Source organism: Maylandia zebra, linkage group LG8 (assembly GCF_041146795.1).
Source record: "Maylandia zebra isolate NMK-2024a linkage group LG8, Mzebra_GT3a, whole genome shotgun sequence".
Taxonomy (NCBI): Eukaryota; Metazoa; Chordata; class Actinopteri; order Cichliformes; family Cichlidae; genus Maylandia; species Maylandia zebra.
The window spans coordinates 26,451,875-26,473,224 of record NC_135174.1 but is presented as its reverse complement, the minus strand read 5'-3'; the positions used below and the strand labels follow the sequence as shown (position 1 = coordinate 26,473,224).

Genomic DNA, 21,350 nt, shown 5'->3' with positions numbered 1-21,350 from the left:
ACGCCATGGTAAAACTGACGTCTGCCTGGGTGTGCGCGATGGCGTAATTTCCGGGAAGTAAAAGTCTAGCAACACGGAAGCGTAGGAAAGAAAACAAATAACCGTTTAAATTTGTTTCGAGCAGAAGTCTTAGCTGACGCCTCTTCGCGCCGTGTTCGCCGTCTGGACCCCCGTCTCCACCGCACACGGTGAGATTTAACCGCCGGCCTCACGCTGTGGTGGGGTTACCTGTTGGTTTTTGTTGCCCTGCCAGAGGGGGAGAACAACCGAGCTAAACAAGGCTGGATTTAGACTTCAGGCCTTTGGTCACATAACTGACTGCTGAGTAACCGTCCAGTAAACAGGGGCTCGTGACAGCCTGAGACGGCCAGTTTATATGTGTAGAAAATGTCGCTGTAAATTTGTTTAGTGGGGGTTTTATTTGTACGGAAGGCAGAGAAGTTCAAATACAAACCCCCCTCCTCGTATTCTCACATCCACCAAATGACCAAATGTCAGGCATTTATTTATCAATTTATTGACACAGTAATGATGAAAAGCGATTTTAATAATTAATAATGTGTTTGTAAGCCAATGGAGTGAGCTCAGGTTTGAGTTAGGATTATGATGTCTGATATTTCAGGCTTAAAATAACCATTAATGTCCACTGTTATCGGTGTAAGTTTTAGTATTTTTAATTTTAATTATTTATATATTTACTTGGGGGTGGGGTGGGGGGGGACTGGTGATCAGAATACACACCACAATATAAACACAGGAGTTTTTGAAGGGAGCTGATTCATAGTCATGTGGTCATCTCAGGTCTCAGTTGTTGTGGAACAAAGCCTCACCAGGCTCACCGAGACTAAAACTGCAGACTGCATTGTCCATATTTTCATGTAATTTCAGTCTGCGTTTATCAAAATTTCAGTTACTTTTATTTTTCTCCATTCTAATTTTAAATTTTTATTAATCTTTTGTTTTTGTTACCTGTTTTTGTTATCTTGACCCACATGGATTTATTTTAACTCCATGTGTGACAGAGAAGCTCATCAGAGAAGAAGGGAAATCCTTGACATTTTTTGTTTTGTGGAAGACTGTTACCTGTTGACCAACTGATTGATTAATCGAATAATGAACCAGATAAAAACGATTTAAAGGCACTGGCGTATTCGATAACCTATAGATAGATAGATAGATAGATAGATTAATCTCACTTTATAACTGAAGGTAGAGGGTACTTTCAATGGTTCCTGTTGTTTCTTACTCAATCACCACATCATATGGCTACTGATCCCAGAGGACTGCAGGAATATAAAAAAGGAGCCATAACTGATATTTGTTTGATCAAATTTGATCCTCTGCTTATATCCACATCCAGATGGATTTCCTGTTTGGAAGGAGGAAGACTCCGGAGGAGATGCTGAGGCAGAATCAGCGGGCACTCAACCGAGCCATGCGAGAACTGGACCGGGAGCGAATGAAGCTGGAGCAGCAGGAGAAGAAGATTATCGCTGACATCAAGAAAATGGCCAAACAGGGGCAAATGGTGAGGCCGTGGGGCTTGTGAGCAGAGTTTCGTTTGTACCGGAAGAATGTTCACAGTGATTTTATCGTTTCGGTCTTTGCAGGACGCCGTCAAGATCATGGCCAAAGATTTAGTGCGCACTAGGCGCTACGTTAAGAAGTTCATCATGATGAAAGCCAACATTCAGGCGGTCAGCCTGAAGATACAGACACTGAAGTCCAACAACAGTATGGCGCAGGCGATGAAAGGCGTCACCAAAGCCATGGCCACCATGAACAGACAGGTCCGATAACCAGCAAACATTCTGTGATCCAGCTTTTAAAAAATAGTAATGCACCGTGCTCAACGTGCTGACAGACTCTCATTTATTCATCCCATCCCCACAGCTGAAACTGCCTCAGATCCAAAAGATCATGATGGAGTTTGAGCGACAGAGTGAAATCATGGACATGAAGGAAGAGATGATGAACGACGCCATCGACGACGCCATGGGAGACGAGGATGATGAGGAGGAGAGGTGAGGGATTCTCAGAGCATCGGAACATGACCAGACCAAAGTACTGAGCTGTTCAGTCTCTTAATCTTGGATCTCAGGTGTTTTCAGTCTCAATGCTACAGGTGTATAAATCAATCACCCAGGCCTGTGATTTATTTTTTACAAATATTTGTGAAACAAAGAGCTCAATGATTTCCAGCGTGGTACTGTAATAGGATGCCAGCATGGCACCAAGTCATGTGTTTAGGAACCAGAGAAACTCAACTAAAAAATGAAGCTACAGAGCGGGTCTAGAAGTTGCCAACGTTCTGCTGAGTTCATAACTGTAGAGCTCCAAACTTCCTCTAGCATTAACATCAGCACATAAACTGTGGACGTGGAGCTTCCTGACAATGGATTTCCAAGGCCAGGAAGCTCCTGTAGTTGTGATCTTTCTTAAATTTTTAAAACATTAAAAACAAAACTAATAAAATATGAGAAAGGTGTAATATTGGACAACTATCGTTTGGAATAAACAGTTTAAAAGAAGGGTGCTGGTATATCAACAGCAGTATAGTACAGCATTTAAATCAAAGTATAAGATAAATTATGTGGAAGTAGAACCTTTGCATCTTTTAATTTCATCATATTTCCCATCATCTTTCGCAGCTGTGTAAAAATGAAGCTACAATAAGCAATTTAGCTGCTAATTTACATCCGTAGTGCCCGCCCCGACAGGTAGCATGAAACGAAGCTGACAGATATACAACAGAACACACTTACGGACAAAAGACAAATATGAGCTAAAAGTGATCACAGATCTGGTGTGTTTGAGATCTAGAACACTCTTTTATTCTATTACTTTTTTTTTTTAAGTTTTGTTTGTTTGTTTTTTATTGACAGTAGTGAGATACCCTCTGTGGTGGCCCTGCTGTCCTTTGATTTGATTAAATGATTTATTAAACAGTCTTATTTAAAATCATTTAAAGAAGAAGTTTATCTGGCACCCAATATCAATACGACTGGCAGACTTCTGATTTACTCTCCATGTCTGTGCTTCCTACACAGCGACGCCATTGTGTCCCAAGTGCTGGATGAGCTGGGTCTGAACCTGTCCGATGAACTGTCAAGTAAGAAAAAAAAAAAAACCCTTTTACGTTTTTTTCTTTGACTCTCTGGATATTTTCTTTTAACGCCCCGTGTTTATTTCAGGCTTGCCGAGCACTGGCGGAAGCCTGTCGGTGGCAGGAGGGAAGAAGGCGGAGCCTCAGGCGACCCTGGCCGACGCAGACGCAGACCTGGAGGAGCGTCTGAATAACCTTCGGAGAGATTGAGCGCTGTGGCGAAGCCTTTAATACAAACATACTCGAATCTCTGTGTCTAGATTCTATTGGAAGTAGAGCCAGCGGTACGCTGGTTTGTTGCAGCAGAACTCGGGTGTATGACAAAGGTGTATGGCTTTCTGTTTGAGGTGTTTTCTCATTATGTGTAATATGTATTTTATCCAAAAAAAAAAAAGCAAAAGGGTCATTATCCTTCATAGGTTTGGCAAATTGTTGCCTCATTTACGACTTTGCCAAATGACACAAGCTGACTTTATGTCACAGTCTGTAAATACTAACTCCTCCAGGCATGACGTTTTCACAAATTAAATTAACACTAATTATAAAACTGTTTAAGGAAATCCAAACGAAAGCTGGTAATATCACAAAAAATGACATTTTATATGGGTGACGTGAAGTTTTTCTTTCTTTTTTTTTGTACATGAGGCTGTTTTGGTGTTTGTATCACCATAATCATAATAATAATAATACACTTGTAGCCTTTTTTGTTTAGTAGATGGAATCTGCGGTTTGTCAGGGTTTACCTGAAGATGCTGTGCAGGAAGTTGAAATATCTGCATCTTTTGCAGCTGCATTCACAGATTTTACAGATTATATTTGGAAAGAAAGGTGAGGTCAGCTGACTTGGCACTCTTAAGATTTATTTCACCAAAATGTTAATAAAGAGTCAGTGGTGTTTATTTTTGACAAACTGTCCTGTTTTTTTTTTTCTCTATTCAATAAACATTTTTTCCAGATTTAAATAACTGGCTGTGTGATCAGTGTTATTTTTAGCAGATTCTACCTGAACATCTCAGACAAAATTCCAGGGGAAAGATAAACTTCTTAATGTGAATTAAATCACAGCTGTTATTCGTTTATTTCAATTATTCAGTTTTCTGAAAAACTGCTTGAGATAGGTTTTCAATATCTGCTACTAAGGTTCTATGAACATGTGTAGTTAGTTTAGAGAACTGAGAAGAAGTCTGAAGTCTTGAGTCACGCATCATTTCTTTATATTTTCCTCAGCCATAAAAGGCTGATGGGGTATGTGCGTCACCCCACTGGGACACATTAATTTGTGAAGGCGATAACTCGAGAAGGAAGTCACTTAGGATTTTCAAATTGATACCACAGGTCCATCTACTACAAATCTTGGACAAGTTCGAATCTCACTGAGCTTGATGGCAAGGACAGAAAAGGCTTTCTGAAAATTACGTGAATGTGATAACTTGAGAACAAGGCAATGTAGGATTTTGAAACTGATACTATAAGTGTGTCTGCTGTGACATTGAGAGGCAGCACTGGTGGTTGCCAGTATTTTTTAAGGTGTTCTTCAGCACCAGTTCTCCAGGCCTTTCTCGATGTCTTTTAAAGTTTTTCTTTGGACATTGGCTGCTTTTTCACTCATTTCCCATCCAGTCCTTGTACCTGATCAATTGCAGAGGAATGTTTCTTCCTATGTTCACCCACTTAACACTGACCTATGAACCATGCAAGCATAAAAAAAGTCTCCTGATTCAGTGTTTACACAAAACACACAACAAAGAACCGGTTTTAAGTTGTATATTTAGGTACTTTGTTACTAGCAGTCATAAGATCAAAGACTTTGGTCCCATTTCTTTAGCTGAATCTACAAAGTACCAGAAACAACAGTTTGAGTGATATAAAATTTTATACCAACAAGGTGATTCCCAAAGAGCTACCAGCTGAAAACCTGGCATATCTGGGCATGGTGTGCAGCGTGTCTGTAAGAACAATGAGGAAAGTGGACAAGCGGTGCACAAAAGATGAAGTGGAAGGCCTAAAAATATCTGGCAGATAAAGGGAAAAGTCCACCTGATGCCAGACCTGAGAAATGACTCTGACCCTTCAGTTGATCCATCTACTCCAAGGGAGAAAAGGCAGATTACACAAGAACTGGGCTCAAAATCAGCAGGTCGTCTTACAGAGCGATTTTAAATATCTGAAGTTTTAGTCCAGACTGAGGTACAACTGTGAGTCTACAGTCATCTCTGAAACATGGTGGAGGCTCTGTGGTGGTTTGGGGATGAATTTCAGACAGTGGCGTTATAGATCTTGTGAAAATTGATGGAATTAAAAAAAGTACGGTCATTTTTTGATCCATGCAATATCATCTAGAACAGCTTCATTTGTAAGCATGACAATCATCCCAAACACACTGCTGGTGCAGTAAAAGGACCAGCCAGGGGTGGGATGATCATGAGAACGAACAGCCCAAAACTACATGGGAGGAGCTTGTTAATGACCTGTTAACACCTGGAAATTTTCAGTTATACTTCCTCTCTACTCCAGTCATCAGGATCACAGGCACAGATAAAGGAGATGAGGCTGAAGTTGTACACAGTTAAATCTAAACAGTTTTTGTGCTATGTATGGAAAAAATAGCTTTATGTATTTTTCATAAACAACCTCCTAGTGTACATTTGTACCCACTTCATCCCTATCAAATAACCACATCCACATATGATAGACATATTCATTTTATTCCAAAAAAAGTTTTACTTTCAAAACTGTCAATTTGTCAACTTACAATCATAGAACGATATTGATGTACTCAACACTTCCAACATTAAATAATAAAAAAATAACAGCAATGTTTTATGTACATTTGTTTCTGAAAGCTATGTACAGAAAAACAACAGGAAAAAACAAAAAACAAAAACTGACTTTGTATTTCCAGAATGTGCCGCATATGCAGGTGCACACTGAGCAGCTGAAAAAAATTGAAGCTGCAGAAAGCTGTTGCATCAAATGTAGAAGAGGCTGAGAGAACACAGCGAAGAGGAAAACCTGCAGAAACCAAACACTGCGACTGTGACTGAGATGAACTCGCAGAGGGAGAGATTAACTGGCAGCGTGTTAAAGAGCGCGCACAGACTACAGCTAGAAAGCTTCATTTTCTAAAACGGCTCCCGTGAACGTCAGGAGTCTGATGCGTACACCTAAATCGTATATTTACTGGACACAAGCTTTTTTTTTTTTTTTTTATTGGAAACAAAAGAGAAAAATCAAGATCAAAAATCAAACTTTGTTATTATCAGATCGGCCGAACTGAGCGGCCAAAGGTCATGCTTTCAAGACAGTATTTTTGTAGCCCAATGAGCAGAGATTATTCTCCATTTTGGGGCAAAGCCATGCTAATACCTTTTTATTTTTTATCATTTGGAAACAGCTAAAGAGAGTCCATGCATCTCACATAAAAAAAAGGAACTAACAGAAACAAAACCAAAAAAAACAAACAAAAAAAACCCAAAACAACAACAACAAAAAAAGGGGACAGGTTACTGAATTCGACGCCAAGTTTACCACCCGAATAATTTCCTGTACCTTTGTTCTCAAACCCAATCATCTGATTGTTTACATTTTTCACCTTACACTGGATTGGCTCGATTATTTTATATATATATATATATATGCATATATATGAAATCATGCTGGCTCAAAACTCCCAATAATCACACCTAACATCGATAAAATCTTAATGCAGTCGTGTGCAATCGATATAGGCAATACACAGCACGACATTGATGCGGGGAGAACAGGCGCGGTGACACGACCCAAGCGAAAAGGATGCAGCTGCATTGCTCGCGAAGCTCTATTTTCAGTCAAAGTGGCTTTAAATCGTTCCCTCTACACGTATGCACAAAGATTAGAGCTCCTCAGCTTGTCCCTTAATACTACCGACCCCATATAACACGACAGAAACACCACATCTGTTTGATTAAGTCTACGGGTCTTTTTTACGTCTGTGGTGCAGATCCACCAAAAAAGTATCAGGACATGCATGTAACTCTTGGTAAATGTGTAATTATGAACAGCTGCTGACTTGAGGGCTGTAATCTTCTGGCATGGAGGGCTCAGCCTCTCTTTTAAGAGACCGAAAACATCAAGGACACCCTGCCCTGCAGATATCGTCCATCCTTTACCAAAACTCAGGAGAGCAAAAGCAACAGTGACAGTTAAACAACGCGACTAGTGATGCGACTCCCTGCCACACCAGCAAATTTTTTTGTTTTGTTTTTTTTAATCTGGGTGTGGAGCATCATCATAATCATCTTCTTCTCCCACCACTGCTGCTGTTTTTTAAGGGCTTCACTTCCTGCAGGTCCGGTGAGGCGTGTGTTTCTTGGGAACCTCAATGCGGCACCGGCTGCGGTCATCCAGCCAAGGCAGCTCAAAGTTCCTGGAGAGAAAACAACGGACAGTCGACCCTCAGTTCAAGAGTAAAGACGAGTGAAAATAACTGGAATGCTCCTGCTGCTTTTTCTCATTTTATATCATATATATGCTACACACACAGAGTTACAATGACAGATGCTGATATTAAAAACAGCTTCAGGTTCTTATAAAAGCATCGGCATATACCAAAACTTCAAACCTTTTGTTTACGAAGGCCAGACAATATAGTGGTAAAACTACAATATTTATTAGAGACTAAATGTTGAAAAGATGAGATATGTGAGTGAATTGCACATAAAACAGATGCTTAATGGCCTTATCAACATACCATCACTGAATAATAATATTAAACCCTCTGGTGTCTGTTCATTTTTCACTGGAGTGGGGTGAGTGGTGTCCTTTAGCAGCTTTATTAAAATATAATTTATTTATTTAAAGTTTGTTTGTTTTGTTTATAATAATTGTTTAACTCCTGGCTCAAAGGGAGCTTGTTTCAAACTGATGGGCTGCACCAAAGCACCGTGTAAGATAAGGATATGTAACTGTTAATCATCAAAGCTACTGTGATAGTCCAAGGACAAAAAAAAAAATATGGACTGCATTAGGTTCCATTTAAATCATTTTATCCCAGCTTTAAATGAATACAGGCCTGCAATAAATTACAGAAGAAATACAGCAGGGGAAGAGGTGGACTGTGAAAATGGCCTTCACTTCATTTGATGTTTTGTCTTAAATGAAACTCAGACTACACAAAGATTTTAGCTATGATGTTTGTTCAGTTAGAGGCAAATTTCTGTTACCATGTGAGCCAAACAGGCAGGTTGAACAGCAGGTGAGTGGGGCTGCTGTGCTCACTCAACCATATTAAGGATATATGGCCCTACTGACACAGAAGCAAAGTAGTGCCTGAGCTTTAACCTCACAGAGAGCACTTGTACATATGCTGAGCTTGTTATTGGAAGCTTTGGCCATATTTAAAGATAATCCACCAATATTATTAACAGTTTGTATATTAATAAAGGAAAAGCCCAAAACAAAAAACTTTTAACTTACTGTTGTGAGAGTTTAGGCAGAGGCCGACCAAATGCAACCACAGGCAAGAAGGGAGTGATCACTATACTTTCAACTGGAAGAGAATTAAGAATTAAAATTAAGAATGAAAATCTCCTGGTTTGATTTAAGAATTACACTGCTCTAATACTGAAGATGTACCATCTTCGGTGTCGGGATAGAAGGACGACAACTCCGGCTCGGTCTCCTGGACAACTTTCTTCCTGTTCATGCGCTGCTGCAGACGCTGGAACATGCGCTGCTCTCTGATTCGCTGGATATCCCATCTAGAAACACGCAGGATTCGTTTACATGACAGGAAAAGTAAAGAGTGAGAGACAGGTGGTAGTGGGGCTGCTCAATTATGGCAAAAAATAAATAAATACATAAAAAAAAAAAAATCACTATTTTGGTATGCAGATTGACATTATTTAATTTGATTTATATAAGCATTAAAAGCTCAACATCGCTGATAATATCACACCTTCAGCTTTCATTCATTAAAATGGGGTGGGGGATACTTTGGCATTCTTCAACAATGAGAGCAGAACAGACCTTGATGTTTATTCATACTCTGGTCTTTAATATTTAAATCCAGGGCTCAGTTTAGACCAAGTCTCCGAAAATGCTCATCAAAACTATTTAATAATCAAAATTTAGATAAAATTTATCCAATACAGGTTGTTGCAGTTTACTCCAGCACCCATACCGCTCAACACTCAAGAAATGCATTTGTTAAAATGTTAAACCAAGTTTAAGTCAGCGACCGGTACCTTTTCCTCCTCTTCTCATCCAACTCGAGCTTTGAGTGACGTTTCAAAAACACGCCGTCGTCTAGCGGCTTGAGGGGAAACAGAAGTGAATTGTGAGTTAAAAATTCATTTGGATCTGATGTGAGTTCATTTTAGGAGGTACAAGTTTCTTTTCAGATGCGTCTCTCACCTCAGGGGGATTAAAGGAGGAGTCTTCATTCAGCGGCTCTATTATATTTTCCCTCCAAGATGGGACTAGGAGGTGAACAGAAGCAGGGAGAAGAGTTTATTCATAGATATTTTGTTCAGGACACTTTGAAGGATAAAGTGATTGAAGGTGGGATATAGGTTAGGCTTACAAACAATCAGCATATCATGTACTACATGAGGAGTCCACTCACTGGCCACCTCTTCCTCCTTTTTCGGGGAAGTCTCACGCAGGGGGGACAGAGGAGGTTGGTTCCAGCAACACAGATACATCTCTGTCGTTGACATGAAGGGGAGATCCTCCATCTGGCAGCTCAGTTCAGCCTCCTCTTTGCAAAGGAGCAAACCGTCCCTTTCTGCCCTCGTGGGAACAGTCTTCTCTGGGGTTTCCTTGCTGCGTAGCTCTCTCTGATTAGGAGAGCCAGGCTCAATTTCGGGCTTCTGCGGGCTCAACTTGGCACTTTTACCTCGAGATTTTTGCCCTTTTGTATCACCAAAGCAAGATTTCCTAAAAATGAAAGACATAAAATGGAAATTGGCCTTTGGAAATGCAAGTGGTCTACATACAGTGCAGGCAACAAGTCTGCGGCATCTTATCTAACAGTATCAATTCCCCATTATTTCTGGATATTTAGGAAATAAATAATGGCAGTTTCCCTTTGGAGGACGGTTAAAATCTTTTTGGTCTTTCGTATGCAGAAAAATGTCACCTCATTTTCCTTTAATAACGTGGACAAAGTCTGAATAGACCAAATTATACAGAACATTTTTTCACCTTATTATGTGGAACAGGAACAAACACTTGTGCTGCCTCTGCTGGCGTTTATTGTACCTTTTATGACCTTTGCCACCCCGACTGAAGATGAGTGGCGTGGCTGGGTCAGGCTGTGGACTCTCGAGCTCCAGATCCCACATGTCCTCTTTGTCAGGGGTCCATGGCTCCAAGGGCTGGAAAAGGCGCTTATCACGGGGTGGGTCCTTCCTTGTGAGCTGAAGGCGGCGCTCCATTCGCTCAATACGTGCAAGCAGCTGCAAAAGAAGGAAGACATGAGTGTGGAAAAAAGCAACATTTCTGGGATAAAGAAGGAAAAAGCGACAGAAAACACATTAAGACGGGCCAAGACTTTAACGTACCGTCTCTTTGTCTGCTTTGAGCTCATCTATCTCCTTGTCCTTGGACTGGAGCTGTTGTTGCTGTTGTTCAATGAGGTCCAGCTGGAGGAGGAGAATCTGACGGAGGCAGTTGGCCTGTGTGTGAGGGTTGGCAGGGGTCTTCCTGATGTTCCTCCACTTACCCTCAGATGAGAGTTCGATGGATGCGGTGCCAAGCACTCCAGGTACAACCCCTTTCGCACTTTCATCAGCACCGGCATCCTTTGAGTTATTGTTCACAGCCATCTGAGGGTTTTCCATATTGTCAACAGAGAGGGGTTTACCTTTCACCGGGGTTCCCTCACCCCCCATTAGTCTGACAGGGGACAGTACCCCCACAGGTTTAGTGTCTCCTTGAACTACCTCTGCAACAGTGGCAGCGAGGGCAACCTTGCTTGTCATGTAATTCTGGTCTAAGTCCTTTGATTTGATTGGGATCTCGCCCCTCTGCACGTCTTGAACATCTATAACAAAGTCGCAGGACTCCCTCTTGAGGCTCACGGGGCTAACGGTGACGACCCCGGCATCAGCGTGCTGCCTGAATCGCGTGTTTGGATACAGCGTGGACCTCAGAGTCATGGCGAACACAACGACGACTTTTCATCCTGAGATTCAACCAGCAGCAACTTCACATGTGAACTCGAAGCTACTGTCCTGCAAAAACAAAGGACAAATTCATCCGTCTGGCTCCTCCTGTGTGTTTATTTCATAGAGTACACAGTCTTTGCGCTTGGGGTAAAAAACATACACGGGCTTGTAACGGTTGGACAAATCAAAGATGACTACACGGTTAAACTGTATGATTTGGGGGCACATTTTACAAAAAAAAATGCTCGCCGGGTTTGAAAACTGAAGCTAAGCTATACTAGCACAGCAGTGCAAACACAGACACGCTGATTTGGTAACAAACTCGGGCGTTTGATGGGAATTTGACCCATTAATAATGCACCTGGGTCGACATTTCAGTGTGGAGGCTTCAAACAAGGACTCGGGAGTGGCTGTGTAGGACACTGGCATCAGCCATCTCCTCCATTTTGGTTCTCGCGGAATCACGAAAAAACAATAACAGCTAGCTAGGTGGCTAACGCTAACCGGTTAGTTAAACGGACAAACCGCGCGCCCGCAGAGGGCCGGCTGTAACGTACGCATTGTGATATTCATAATTCACACGTACCTGCTTTTTACCAACACGCTTTTATACGTTTTCAGCTTACATCGACTATTATTCAAGTCCACCTGCAACTGTCTTCACGTTCCCTCCTCAAGACTTGTTTTAAAGCGCTGACTACTGCGCATGCGTAATTTGTTGGATGGCCATTTCTTATGTTTTGGAGGTTTCCATCGGAAGGGCACCAGTAGGGGGCGCGAGAAAGCACAACGACGCTTTATACATGCATTAAACCAACATTAGATAATGAAATAGGGACATTTCGAGACCATTGTTAAACATTTTTCAAGTAAGTCGTTATAGACGCCGAGTATGTATTATTTGGAAGTGCATTTAGTCAAAGAGTAACTACTCCCTTTAGAGCTGCCTGAAAAGTCCCCCTGGATATTTAAAAAATGCAACCGAGTGAAGCAACCGGAAACAACGACTGAAGGGGCGTGTTCTAGTGTTACGTTGTTGTCACGTAAGAGGTCAACGTGTTACCTCCGTGGTTGGACGTCAATTTTTCAACTTTGAGCTGATAGAAACACTATGGACTTACATGAGAACTGTCTTTTGTTAAAAACTATAAATAAATAATTCATTTTAAATGTAAATTACAAAATAAATATAGATTACAGTTGAACACCATTTTAACCATTGTTTCTAACAGACAAAGGCTATTACTTCGAGGTTCAAATATGTAAAATACATAAGAAATTCCTGTCAGCAGATAGGCTGCTTTTTGCAAACGGACATCATACAGAGCAAAGAGTAGAAAAAATGTCTAAAACAGAGCTTTCAGAGTACTCTGAAGCCGGAGTTTTTGACCCACATGATTACCTACACAATTCAGCTTTTACACCACTCTGCATTAGTTATTATTAATCTCTGGCTCTCTTCCACAGCATTTCTTTGTCCTGTCTTCCTCCTCTCACCCCTAACTGGTCGCACTAGTTGGCTGCCCCTTTCCTGAGCCTTGTTCTGCTGGAGGTTTCTTCCTGTTAAAGAGGAGTTTTTCCTTCCCACTGCTGCCAAAGCGCTTGCTCACAGGAAATTGTCTGATTTTTGTGTTTTTTTTTTCTGTTTTCTCTGTATTATTGTAGCATCTGTACCTTACAATATAAAGTGCCTCGAGGCAACTGTTCTTGTGATTTGGCATTATAGAAACAAAATTTAAATGAAACTGAATTAACTATCTTAATATTTGAAAGCATCCACCCTATATATGATAGTAATGGGTCTTCTTTAAGCTATAATTTCAGTGTCACTGTGTGAGGGTTGCAATAGCTGAGGCTAAGGTGTTTTGTGAGAGGAGCAGTAGGTGTCATTACTTTGGAGAAAGTGTCATAGAGCAGAGGTTTCTCATTTTACGATAAGCATCAGTCAAACATCTTCACCGTATTTTCAACATGCTTTAATTTTCACATTGCCACTTTTTCATTAGTTTAATGGCCCACGCATTTTCCCATTTAAAGTTTATTACGTCCCTCTTTATCAGTAGTCACCTGTGTGTGTATGTGTTTCATTAATGACTTAATGTGTTGGAACTAAACTGTTTTTGTAGCTTTGGCTCATATTATCTCAGTGAAAACTATATAAAAGCCCATTTTCTGAAAGCAACACATCGTAGTAAGCAGTCTACAAATTTCTCTGGAAATTTTTCCCCTCTGCCTGCTTTAAAGACGTTTTATTCAAAGGTGAGAAAATATACTTGAATGGATTTCATGTAACTGCTCACACACTTGGTTTGAGCTGCAGAATATGCTCACCTTTCCTCCAGGTTGCTTAAAGTTGTTGAACTAAGTGTGGACCTTTCTCCAACAATCTCTGTTTTTGCTTTCAGGTCATCATGAAGGCTTTGTTTTTCAAACTTCTGATCATCTGCCTGCTGGGAGCCCTGCATGCAAAACCAGAAGAGATGGCGTAAGTCTCATTGTATGCTTTACATGCTTGTTTCCCCTGAATATACTGAGTGATAATTGGATTTAACGGCAATATTTATAAGACAAGGTGGCTCAAAATTCCAATGATTTTAAAACTTTTTTACTTGCATTTACTTTATATATTTAATTTTAGAGAATTTTATAACATTGAATGCTTATAAATTAAACTTTGGAGTGAACTGTAGACTGTGTACAGTCTACTGTTTTGCTGTATTTGAACCTCACTGTTCTATAGGACAGTGAGGTTCAGATACAGCAAAACTCATATTTAGCTTGACTTAAAATGTAAAAGTTGGGATTAATAAAAGCAAAAAAGATATGATTATGAAATTGTAAAAATATTCATATATGTTTGTGTTTGCAGAGGAAAATAAATGTAAAGGCTTATAGTGGGGGATTATTTATCACAATATAGTGCATGGCAGGTCACAGCTGTGAAGACAAATCTTAAATGTTAGAAAATATTCTGAAAAAAAACATCTTAAATTGGAATTTATACTTTTAATTGACTTGTGGGTTAAACATTTTAATGAATACAGTCTGAACGTGACAGTATGGGGTAGAAATGGGTTACTGTGGGGGGTACTTCAATCACAAAAGATTGGAAACCTTGCCTCAGTGCAGCAGGAAGTCCTTTTATCTGCATAATGAGCTTGAATTTAATATAATTATTTAAATGGCTTCCAAACTTTTCTCCGTGTGCTTAGCTGACTATTTTTCCCCCAGTATGTCAACACAATTTATAATAGCGTGACTCCTTAAATACATAATAATAAGTACTTTATACCACATTTTATTATATCTTTGATAATTCAGTTAAAATCAGTTCAGATTTATTTATATAGTGCGAAATCACACGAACAGTTTCCTCAAGGTGCTTTGAATTGTAAGGTAAAAACCTCACAATAATACAAGAAAAATGGAGAAAACCTAACAATCATATGACAAGGAAGCTATCAGGGTCCATATTCTGCTGCTATAATACAGTACACTGTAATAATGTGGCTGATGTGGACAAGTTAAATGGCTAATTGGTTAAAACTACAATTTTTATGATTAGTTGAGCTGCTTATTAATCAAATCTACAAAAAGGAAAATCCTCTGCTTCTTGGATGTGAGGATTTGACTCTTGGTCAGATAGAATTACACGTCTGGAAATCTTTTCATCATTTTCTTTAATTTTAGCAATCAAAAGGTTGAACAAATAACCAAAAAAATATAACAATAACAAAAGTCACCTTGAGAGGCCAAATAGTGTGAGACAAAGATCCTGCAATATTAGAGAAAAAGCAGGCGATCCCCTGTGAGCAGAGCTTGGTGACAGCGGGGAAGAAGAATGTGTATCCCAAACTGGGGAAATTCACTTGTTTGAGCAGCAGAAGGATCAGGAAGTGAATTGCAGATATATTAGAAAAATAAATATGTTTCTACTAAGCACAAATGGTTGTATATATGTATATATATATATATATATATATATATATATATATATATATATATATATATATATATATATATATATATATATATATATATATATATATATATGTATATATATATATATATATATAGGGAAGAGCTCTGTTTGGATTATAAGTAGAGGTGGGCAGATCGATCCAAATATCGATCATACCAGTGCTAGTACTGGTATTGGACTGATACTAGCACGAGAGGATCGACACTGTCGCGTCTATTTTATTTATAGCCTACAGCACAGTTAAACAACAGAAGTTGACCCAAAGGGATTTAGAGACAGACAGATTTACAGGTCTCTAAAAACAAAAACAGCTTCAAAGTACATGACAAGCTGAAAGGTGTTACTGGTATCAGCAACACTGACTATGTATTTACTCGCTATCGGTTCGATACCAAAATTTCCAGTATCACAAAGCACTAATAATAAGATACTATTAAGTCTTTAAGATATGACAGGATCTGACCACTATTGAGTGTGAGGAGAGGGAATAAGAGGGTCAAAGAAATAATCTGATTTTTATATTTGTGTCTTTGTTGCCTCTCAGTGAAGACGAGCAGAACCCGAGGAAGAGGTACGCTGAGTCTACCATCGCCAGCGAATTCAGCAAAATCATGGATTCAATGGTGCAGAAAAACTTTATCAAGTTCTTGCTCAGCCAAAGGCAGAAGAAAACCAAGTGAGTCAGTGAATGAAGCACCAGATTAAAAGCAGAACAAAAGAACAGATTTATTTGATTGAAAGGTATTTTCTGTTCTCTCAGGTCTGCTGATGCTGGGAAGGATTTAGAGGAACATCAGTACAACGACTTGCTGAAGCTCAGCCTGCAGGAGAAGCAGGGGAGAAACATTTAGGTGTGCTTAAACTTATTCACGTGCAGAGGCACTACCTGTATTCTTTTCAAATGATGATGTGGCACAGACAATTTGAATATCTGGTTAGAAATAAGCATAATTCTATAATAAACATAACAAGGCTCAATGTCCCAGAGCCTCGTGTCTTCATGAGGACACAGGGCTCTGGGACATTTGAAGCAGCGTTTTCTCTCTATTTTGTGATAGACCAATGAATTAATTAAAAATAAAATCCAAAATCAATTTACTTTGCTGTGTTTAATATAAATAATCTGTCACACTGTTCTCAGGTTGTGAGGATCCAGAAGGATGCAGTGGCACTGTGGAGACCTCATCTCAACTCTTCTTCATCTTTAACTCTGTGATGGACAATCTGTAGGTCAACTAGTGTAAAACTGTGAATATTTGTCCCGTGCAAAAGCTCTATTTGTGTAATGCAGTCTTCACATAAATGAATAAAATTATTATCTAAAAATCACTGAATCACTGAATTGTACTTCTCAGAGTCTTTGAACCTGAAATGCTGGAGATACTATAACTATAACCATAACTATAACACCTATATAACAACTATAACTGTTTCAACTCCGTTTCAAAATAATTGTAGTCCTAAATCAATCAACGCACTACTAATATCACGCTGTAACTCTTTACACTGCAAAACCTGTCACCTAACACCTGCTGATTGTTTTTCCCCCCCACGTTATTCAATAAATTTTATTTTTTCTGTTTTATTAAATGTCATATATTTTATTTTCTATGTTCATTAAAACATCATTAAAAATAAATATGTGTGTGTGAACTTGAAATAAAGCTGGTAATCTGTACGGTGTATTCTTTCTACATATCATTATATTGTATTGCTTTTAGAGTTTTACTTATTTAGGCTCCTTATTTTTTTATTATTATTATTTTGTTATTTAATTAAGCTTATTTTTAATTTTGTGTTTTATGTTGTTCAGATATATGTCTATATAGCTGCTTCTTTAATTTTTCTAATGCTATTTTTAAGGTTTTGTCTGCTGTAACAGCCAGAAATTCTTAATTTATAAGAATTTCTAATAAATAAAGTTAATTCTTCAAACATATAATATAAAGGGATCTCATGATGCAAAAAAGCAATTATTATTTGCTGATGAGGATAATTTTGATAATATATTCATAATAACTTTAAACGGATTAACGGCAACAAGCTGCTATATCCTCCCCAACACCAGGGGGCAGTGTTCAGTACACTGTTCAGCTGTTTACTTCCTTGTAAACAAAATGGAAGCAGTTGCAATCATTTAGCGTGAAACATCCCAGAAAAAACCCAGAAAACTTCACTTTTCAGCCGTTAAAATCGACAGGAGTTACAGATCGGTGATGTAAGAGCTAAATTTGTTCTTTGAGGTGAAATCAGGAAGAGTTTATGAGCGACAATGCGTTAAATTAGGATTCGTTTAGCTTAGGTTAAGATTTTTACCTTAAATTGTGCAGAGGAGTCATTTTTGTGCCATAACCTCGTAGTTTCGAGTTTTAACCTTCCTCTTACAGTTTGGGACAAACATCACCAAAATGCGGAGAGGTGTCGGCGCCGGGGCGATCGCCAAAAAGAAGCTGGCTGAGGTAACGCTGTAACTCAAAGCGGTGATTCAAGAGGAGTTATTGCCTCACATTAGCCATATGTGTATTATCTTTATTCCAGCTGGCAGGAGGTATTTAAAAGCCAACGTGAGCCGCAGATATTTTTTATTGCCGTGGTTTAATTTTAGCAGAATACATCTGCAAAAGCCATTTACTGCTGCTTCATCATTTAGTAATGATGATACAAGGAATTAGTTTGTAATATGCAGGTTAATGTGGGCAAAAGTATCATAAATATCTCTAAATAATGTCAGCCTTTATTTAAATGCACTTGGTAAGCAGTTAACCCGTATTTACACACATTAAAACCGCCTGCCAATGATGAGTGTAGAAACTGGAGCAACATTTTTCTTATCTCACTTGTACTTTTTTTGTTTGTTAAGGCCAAATACAAAGAAAGAGGAAATGTTCTGGCTGAGGATCAAATAGTGCAGGTGAGTTTCTGTGAGTTTTGTCTGCGAAGTGAAACCATTGTCCGTAAATTAAACCATGAATTGTGTGATTATTTGTTTTCACCCTTGTGTTAAATTTAGTATAATTATTTATCTTACTGGCTTACTGACACACTCCTTTAATGCAAATTGGTGGCCTCAAATAGCAATAAATGCACTTAATTTATTCTAGATTGTCGCCTTTTGCTTACTGATTAATCAAAACATATATAATAATAATACTAAATAGTTTCTATTCTTTCCATTGAAAAGTTTTGCTTTGTCTTTTTTAATTTAATATTTTTGTTTTGGAGTTTTTGTTTCATTAAAATCAGATGGTATTGTAATTGGTTCAGATTCTGTGACCTTGTGGTGAGCTATTTTTTAATGTTTCAAAAATAAAATATTTTGAATAGGAAATTTGTTATCAGTACCAATAAATTATGAAAATAAGTCCCAATTGAAGCCCCAGTTTTACAACTGAACATTTTTTCCCTTTTTTGCTAGATGTCCAAGCAGCTAGAAACTTTCAAGACCCACCTGGAAGAATTTGCCAGCAAACATAAACAAGAGATCCGCAAGAACCCACAGTTCAGGGTCCAGTTTCAGGAAATGTGTGCCACCATCGGTGTTGACCCGCTTGCATGTGAGAATGATTTGGGATATAATCAGCATATGTTTTGGCATATTAGTGGCATTAGAAATAAATAAATAAATAAAGGGACTGGATGGGGATCCATTCAGAGAATATGGTCAGAACTTTAGAGATCAAAGTTGTAAATCTGAATGAAAAAAAAGTGAAGTTCACGATACAAAACTTGGAAAATTGTGTTCTTTTTCTACATAGACCCAAATTAATTCACTTTACAAGTTAAATTTGGAAAAAAAATCATGCTGTATGAGAGCAAAATTTTCAGGCTGTTTCAGGTCTGTTTTCTTCTGCTTATCCAAGTGACGTAACCTTTTCTGTGCTGTTTTTATTTTTTGTTTTCCACAGCTGGTAAAGGGTTTTGGTCTGAGATGCTCGGAGTTGGTGACTTCTACTATGAACTCGGTGTGCAGATCATTGAAGTGTGCCTTGCCCTGAAACATAGAAACGGAGGTTTGTATGCAGAGTAGCTGTGAATAGTCCCCCCAAAAAACGTTTTTCTCAGCCTCAGTAGAAAACATAAGGTCAAGGAAATATCTGAAAGAGAACTTTTAAGGACTGAGAGAATCAGACTGCACTTACACAAGACTCCTTAATTATGTTGGGCCTGCTTTCATAAAGGCTAGTTCAGTGTATCCTCTGCTAAATGCGGTAAATAAGAAACACAGAAGCACCTTTTCCTAGTATTTAGAGGATTCTTATTACAGCTGCAGATACTCCTGGGTCACTCAGTTAGGACCCTTCCTATTCAACAGTAACCTGCATCTTTATTTACCTGCAGCAGTCTGCTGGCATTAATATCTTAGACATCAGAGGTAACAGTGAATTGCAGAAAATCAAATCATGAACTGAATCCGGTAATTATAACCCAGCTCTGAAATCACTAAATAAAGTCCCAATGTGTGTGTTTTCTTTCAGGGCTGATTACTCTGGATGAGCTCCATCAGAGAGTACTGAAAGGACGCGGTAAATATGCTCAGGAGGTTAGCCAGTAAGTATAACCAACCGAACGTGTTGTATAGTATAGAAACATGTGCTACTGATCGACATAAAATGCCTTAAAGATGTTTATTTTTGGATTATTTAATGCCTGGACATCAACTTTAAATCACGTGGCTGAATATGTGCTTCCCAGGGATGACTTGGTCAGAGCCATAAAGAAACTGAAGGTGATGGGGAATGGGTTTGGGATGATTCCCGTTGGTGGTTCTTACTTGGTTCAGTCAGTCCCGGCTGAGCTCAACATGGACCACACTGTGGTTCTTCAGCTGGCCGAGGTAAGACGAAGCCAGAGTTCAGCATAAAGCAATCAGCAGCCTTGAAAAATAATCAAGTGCTTGTTTTTACACCATCCTAAGGACTTCTTGTACTTTATCCTCCATCCTGAGGCCTTTATTACATTTTGGTTGTGTAACTTTCATGCCATTACATAATTCTTTTGGACAAACTCTACTTTGTTGCATAGTCCCATTTTTTTATTTCCATGAAGGCAGTCCGCGAATGTGATGCAGTAAAATAAACTTCGAGCCTTTATTTTATTGCCACCATGTATTGAAGGATCACAGTAGGGAGAGGTAAAAGGACAATGTTGAGGATTTTGTGTCTGAGATAAGGGCTTTTATTCTGAAAGGTGAGATCCCAGCTGTTTCTGGTGCTCTAATGTCAGTCTTCTTTTTGTTTGCAGAAAAAGGGATACGTCACAGTGAGTGAGATCAAGGACAGTCTAAAATGGGAGAAGGAGCGAGCGTGTCACGTGCTGGTGAGTACACAGGTCACTTTAACTGTGTGAAAGCAGCCAGGATGGAGATTATATATCAAGGTCTGTGAGGAGCAGGGTACAGCCTGGCCATTGGCTGTTTCTTAATCATCCTTTAATCCTGCGCTACTTCAAACCGATCCGCTGTTTTCTTTTATTTGGGTTCTAAAATAACTGTTTCACTCTCCTTTGTCCTTTTCCCAGGATCACCTGCTGAAGGAAGGCCTGGCTTGGCTGGACTCTCAGGCAGCTGGAGAGGCACAGTACTGGCTGCCAGCGCTCTTCTCTGAGCTGACTTCCCGTGACGTTACACCGGAGGAGGCCAATCAGATGACACCTTAAGCTGTGGGAGGCCCCGGACCTGCAGCTTGAGGCTTGTTGGTAAACAAAATGTGCCCTGTGGGAGGAAGGTGGCTCATGTGACGGAGTTGGCTGAGGCTCTGGAGCTGGCGTGCAGCATGGACTCCCTCTGAGATCAGATTTTGGACATGTGGAGGGGAAACTTTCCAAAGAGTGCACTAATATTACCGCAGAGTCAGTGAAAGGGAGCTCCAGCCCACGGCAGAAGAATTCAGCTTATACTATCAAGGTTTTTGGGTGATTAGAAGAAAGTTCTTCCAACTGTATAAACGAGATAATTCTGTTTTGTTGCACATTTTTTATTATTCTGCAATAAAATGCACTTACATTTATTACTTGATATGACTTTTGACTCAAACTTGTTACATGTTCAAATCATCAGAAACCTGGTTAAATAAATGACTTTGTTATAACTGATCATAATTTCCTCTTACAGATA

General features: G+C 39.2%; 4 protein-coding genes across 5 annotated transcripts; 3 read left to right on the top strand and 1 right to left on the bottom strand.

Annotated features, from left to right (window-relative positions):
• The first annotated feature begins 28 nt into the window (after window positions 1–28).
• On the top strand, window positions 29–4,071 carry chmp2a (charged multivesicular body protein 2A). The gene is made up of 6 exons (XM_004565865.4): window positions 29–188; window positions 1,361–1,528; window positions 1,611–1,790; window positions 1,894–2,024; window positions 3,051–3,112; window positions 3,195–4,071. The coding sequence occupies exons 2-6, from the start codon at window positions 1,361–1,363 to the stop codon at window positions 3,314–3,316; spliced, it is 663 nt and encodes a 220-aa protein (XP_004565922.1). The 5' UTR covers window positions 29–188; the 3' UTR covers window positions 3,317–4,071.
• Window positions 4,072–6,596: 2,525 nt separating this feature from the next.
• On the bottom strand, window positions 6,597–11,996 carry msl1b (MSL complex subunit 1b). 2 transcript variants are annotated; one of them, XM_004565863.4, is made up of 9 exons: window positions 11,843–11,996; window positions 10,651–11,322; window positions 10,349–10,545; window positions 9,669–10,024; window positions 9,500–9,564; window positions 9,331–9,398; window positions 8,720–8,844; window positions 8,561–8,633; window positions 6,597–7,511 (listed from the first exon to the last, which is right to left on the bottom strand). In XM_004565863.4, the coding sequence occupies exons 2-9, from the start codon at window positions 11,245–11,247 to the stop codon at window positions 7,421–7,423; spliced, it is 1,572 nt and encodes a 523-aa protein (XP_004565920.1). In that variant the 5' UTR covers window positions 11,248–11,322; window positions 11,843–11,996; the 3' UTR covers window positions 6,597–7,420. The 2 variants fall into 2 exon arrangements, with proteins under 2 accessions (XP_004565920.1, XP_004565921.1); XM_004565864.5 differs by having other exon boundaries at window positions 9,711–10,024; window positions 11,843–11,995.
• Window positions 11,997–12,357: 361 nt separating this feature from the next.
• gip (gastric inhibitory polypeptide) lies at window positions 12,358–16,834 on the top strand. The gene is made up of 4 exons (XM_076887710.1): window positions 12,358–13,741; window positions 15,783–15,914; window positions 15,999–16,089; window positions 16,380–16,834. The coding sequence occupies exons 1-3, from the start codon at window positions 13,668–13,670 to the stop codon at window positions 16,087–16,089; spliced, it is 297 nt and encodes a 98-aa protein (XP_076743825.1). The 5' UTR covers window positions 12,358–13,667; the 3' UTR covers window positions 16,380–16,834.
• Window positions 16,835–17,302: 468 nt separating this feature from the next.
• On the top strand, window positions 17,303–21,328 carry snf8 (SNF8 subunit of ESCRT-II). The gene is made up of 9 exons (XM_076887708.1): window positions 17,303–17,456; window positions 17,626–17,697; window positions 18,099–18,149; window positions 18,654–18,792; window positions 19,144–19,248; window positions 19,714–19,786; window positions 19,931–20,072; window positions 20,480–20,554; window positions 20,756–21,328. Exons 2-9 carry the CDS (start codon window positions 17,647–17,649, stop codon window positions 20,891–20,893), a joined length of 774 nt encoding a protein of 257 aa, XP_076743823.1. The 5' UTR covers window positions 17,303–17,456; window positions 17,626–17,646; the 3' UTR covers window positions 20,894–21,328.
• Window positions 21,329–21,350: the final 22 nt, after the last annotated feature.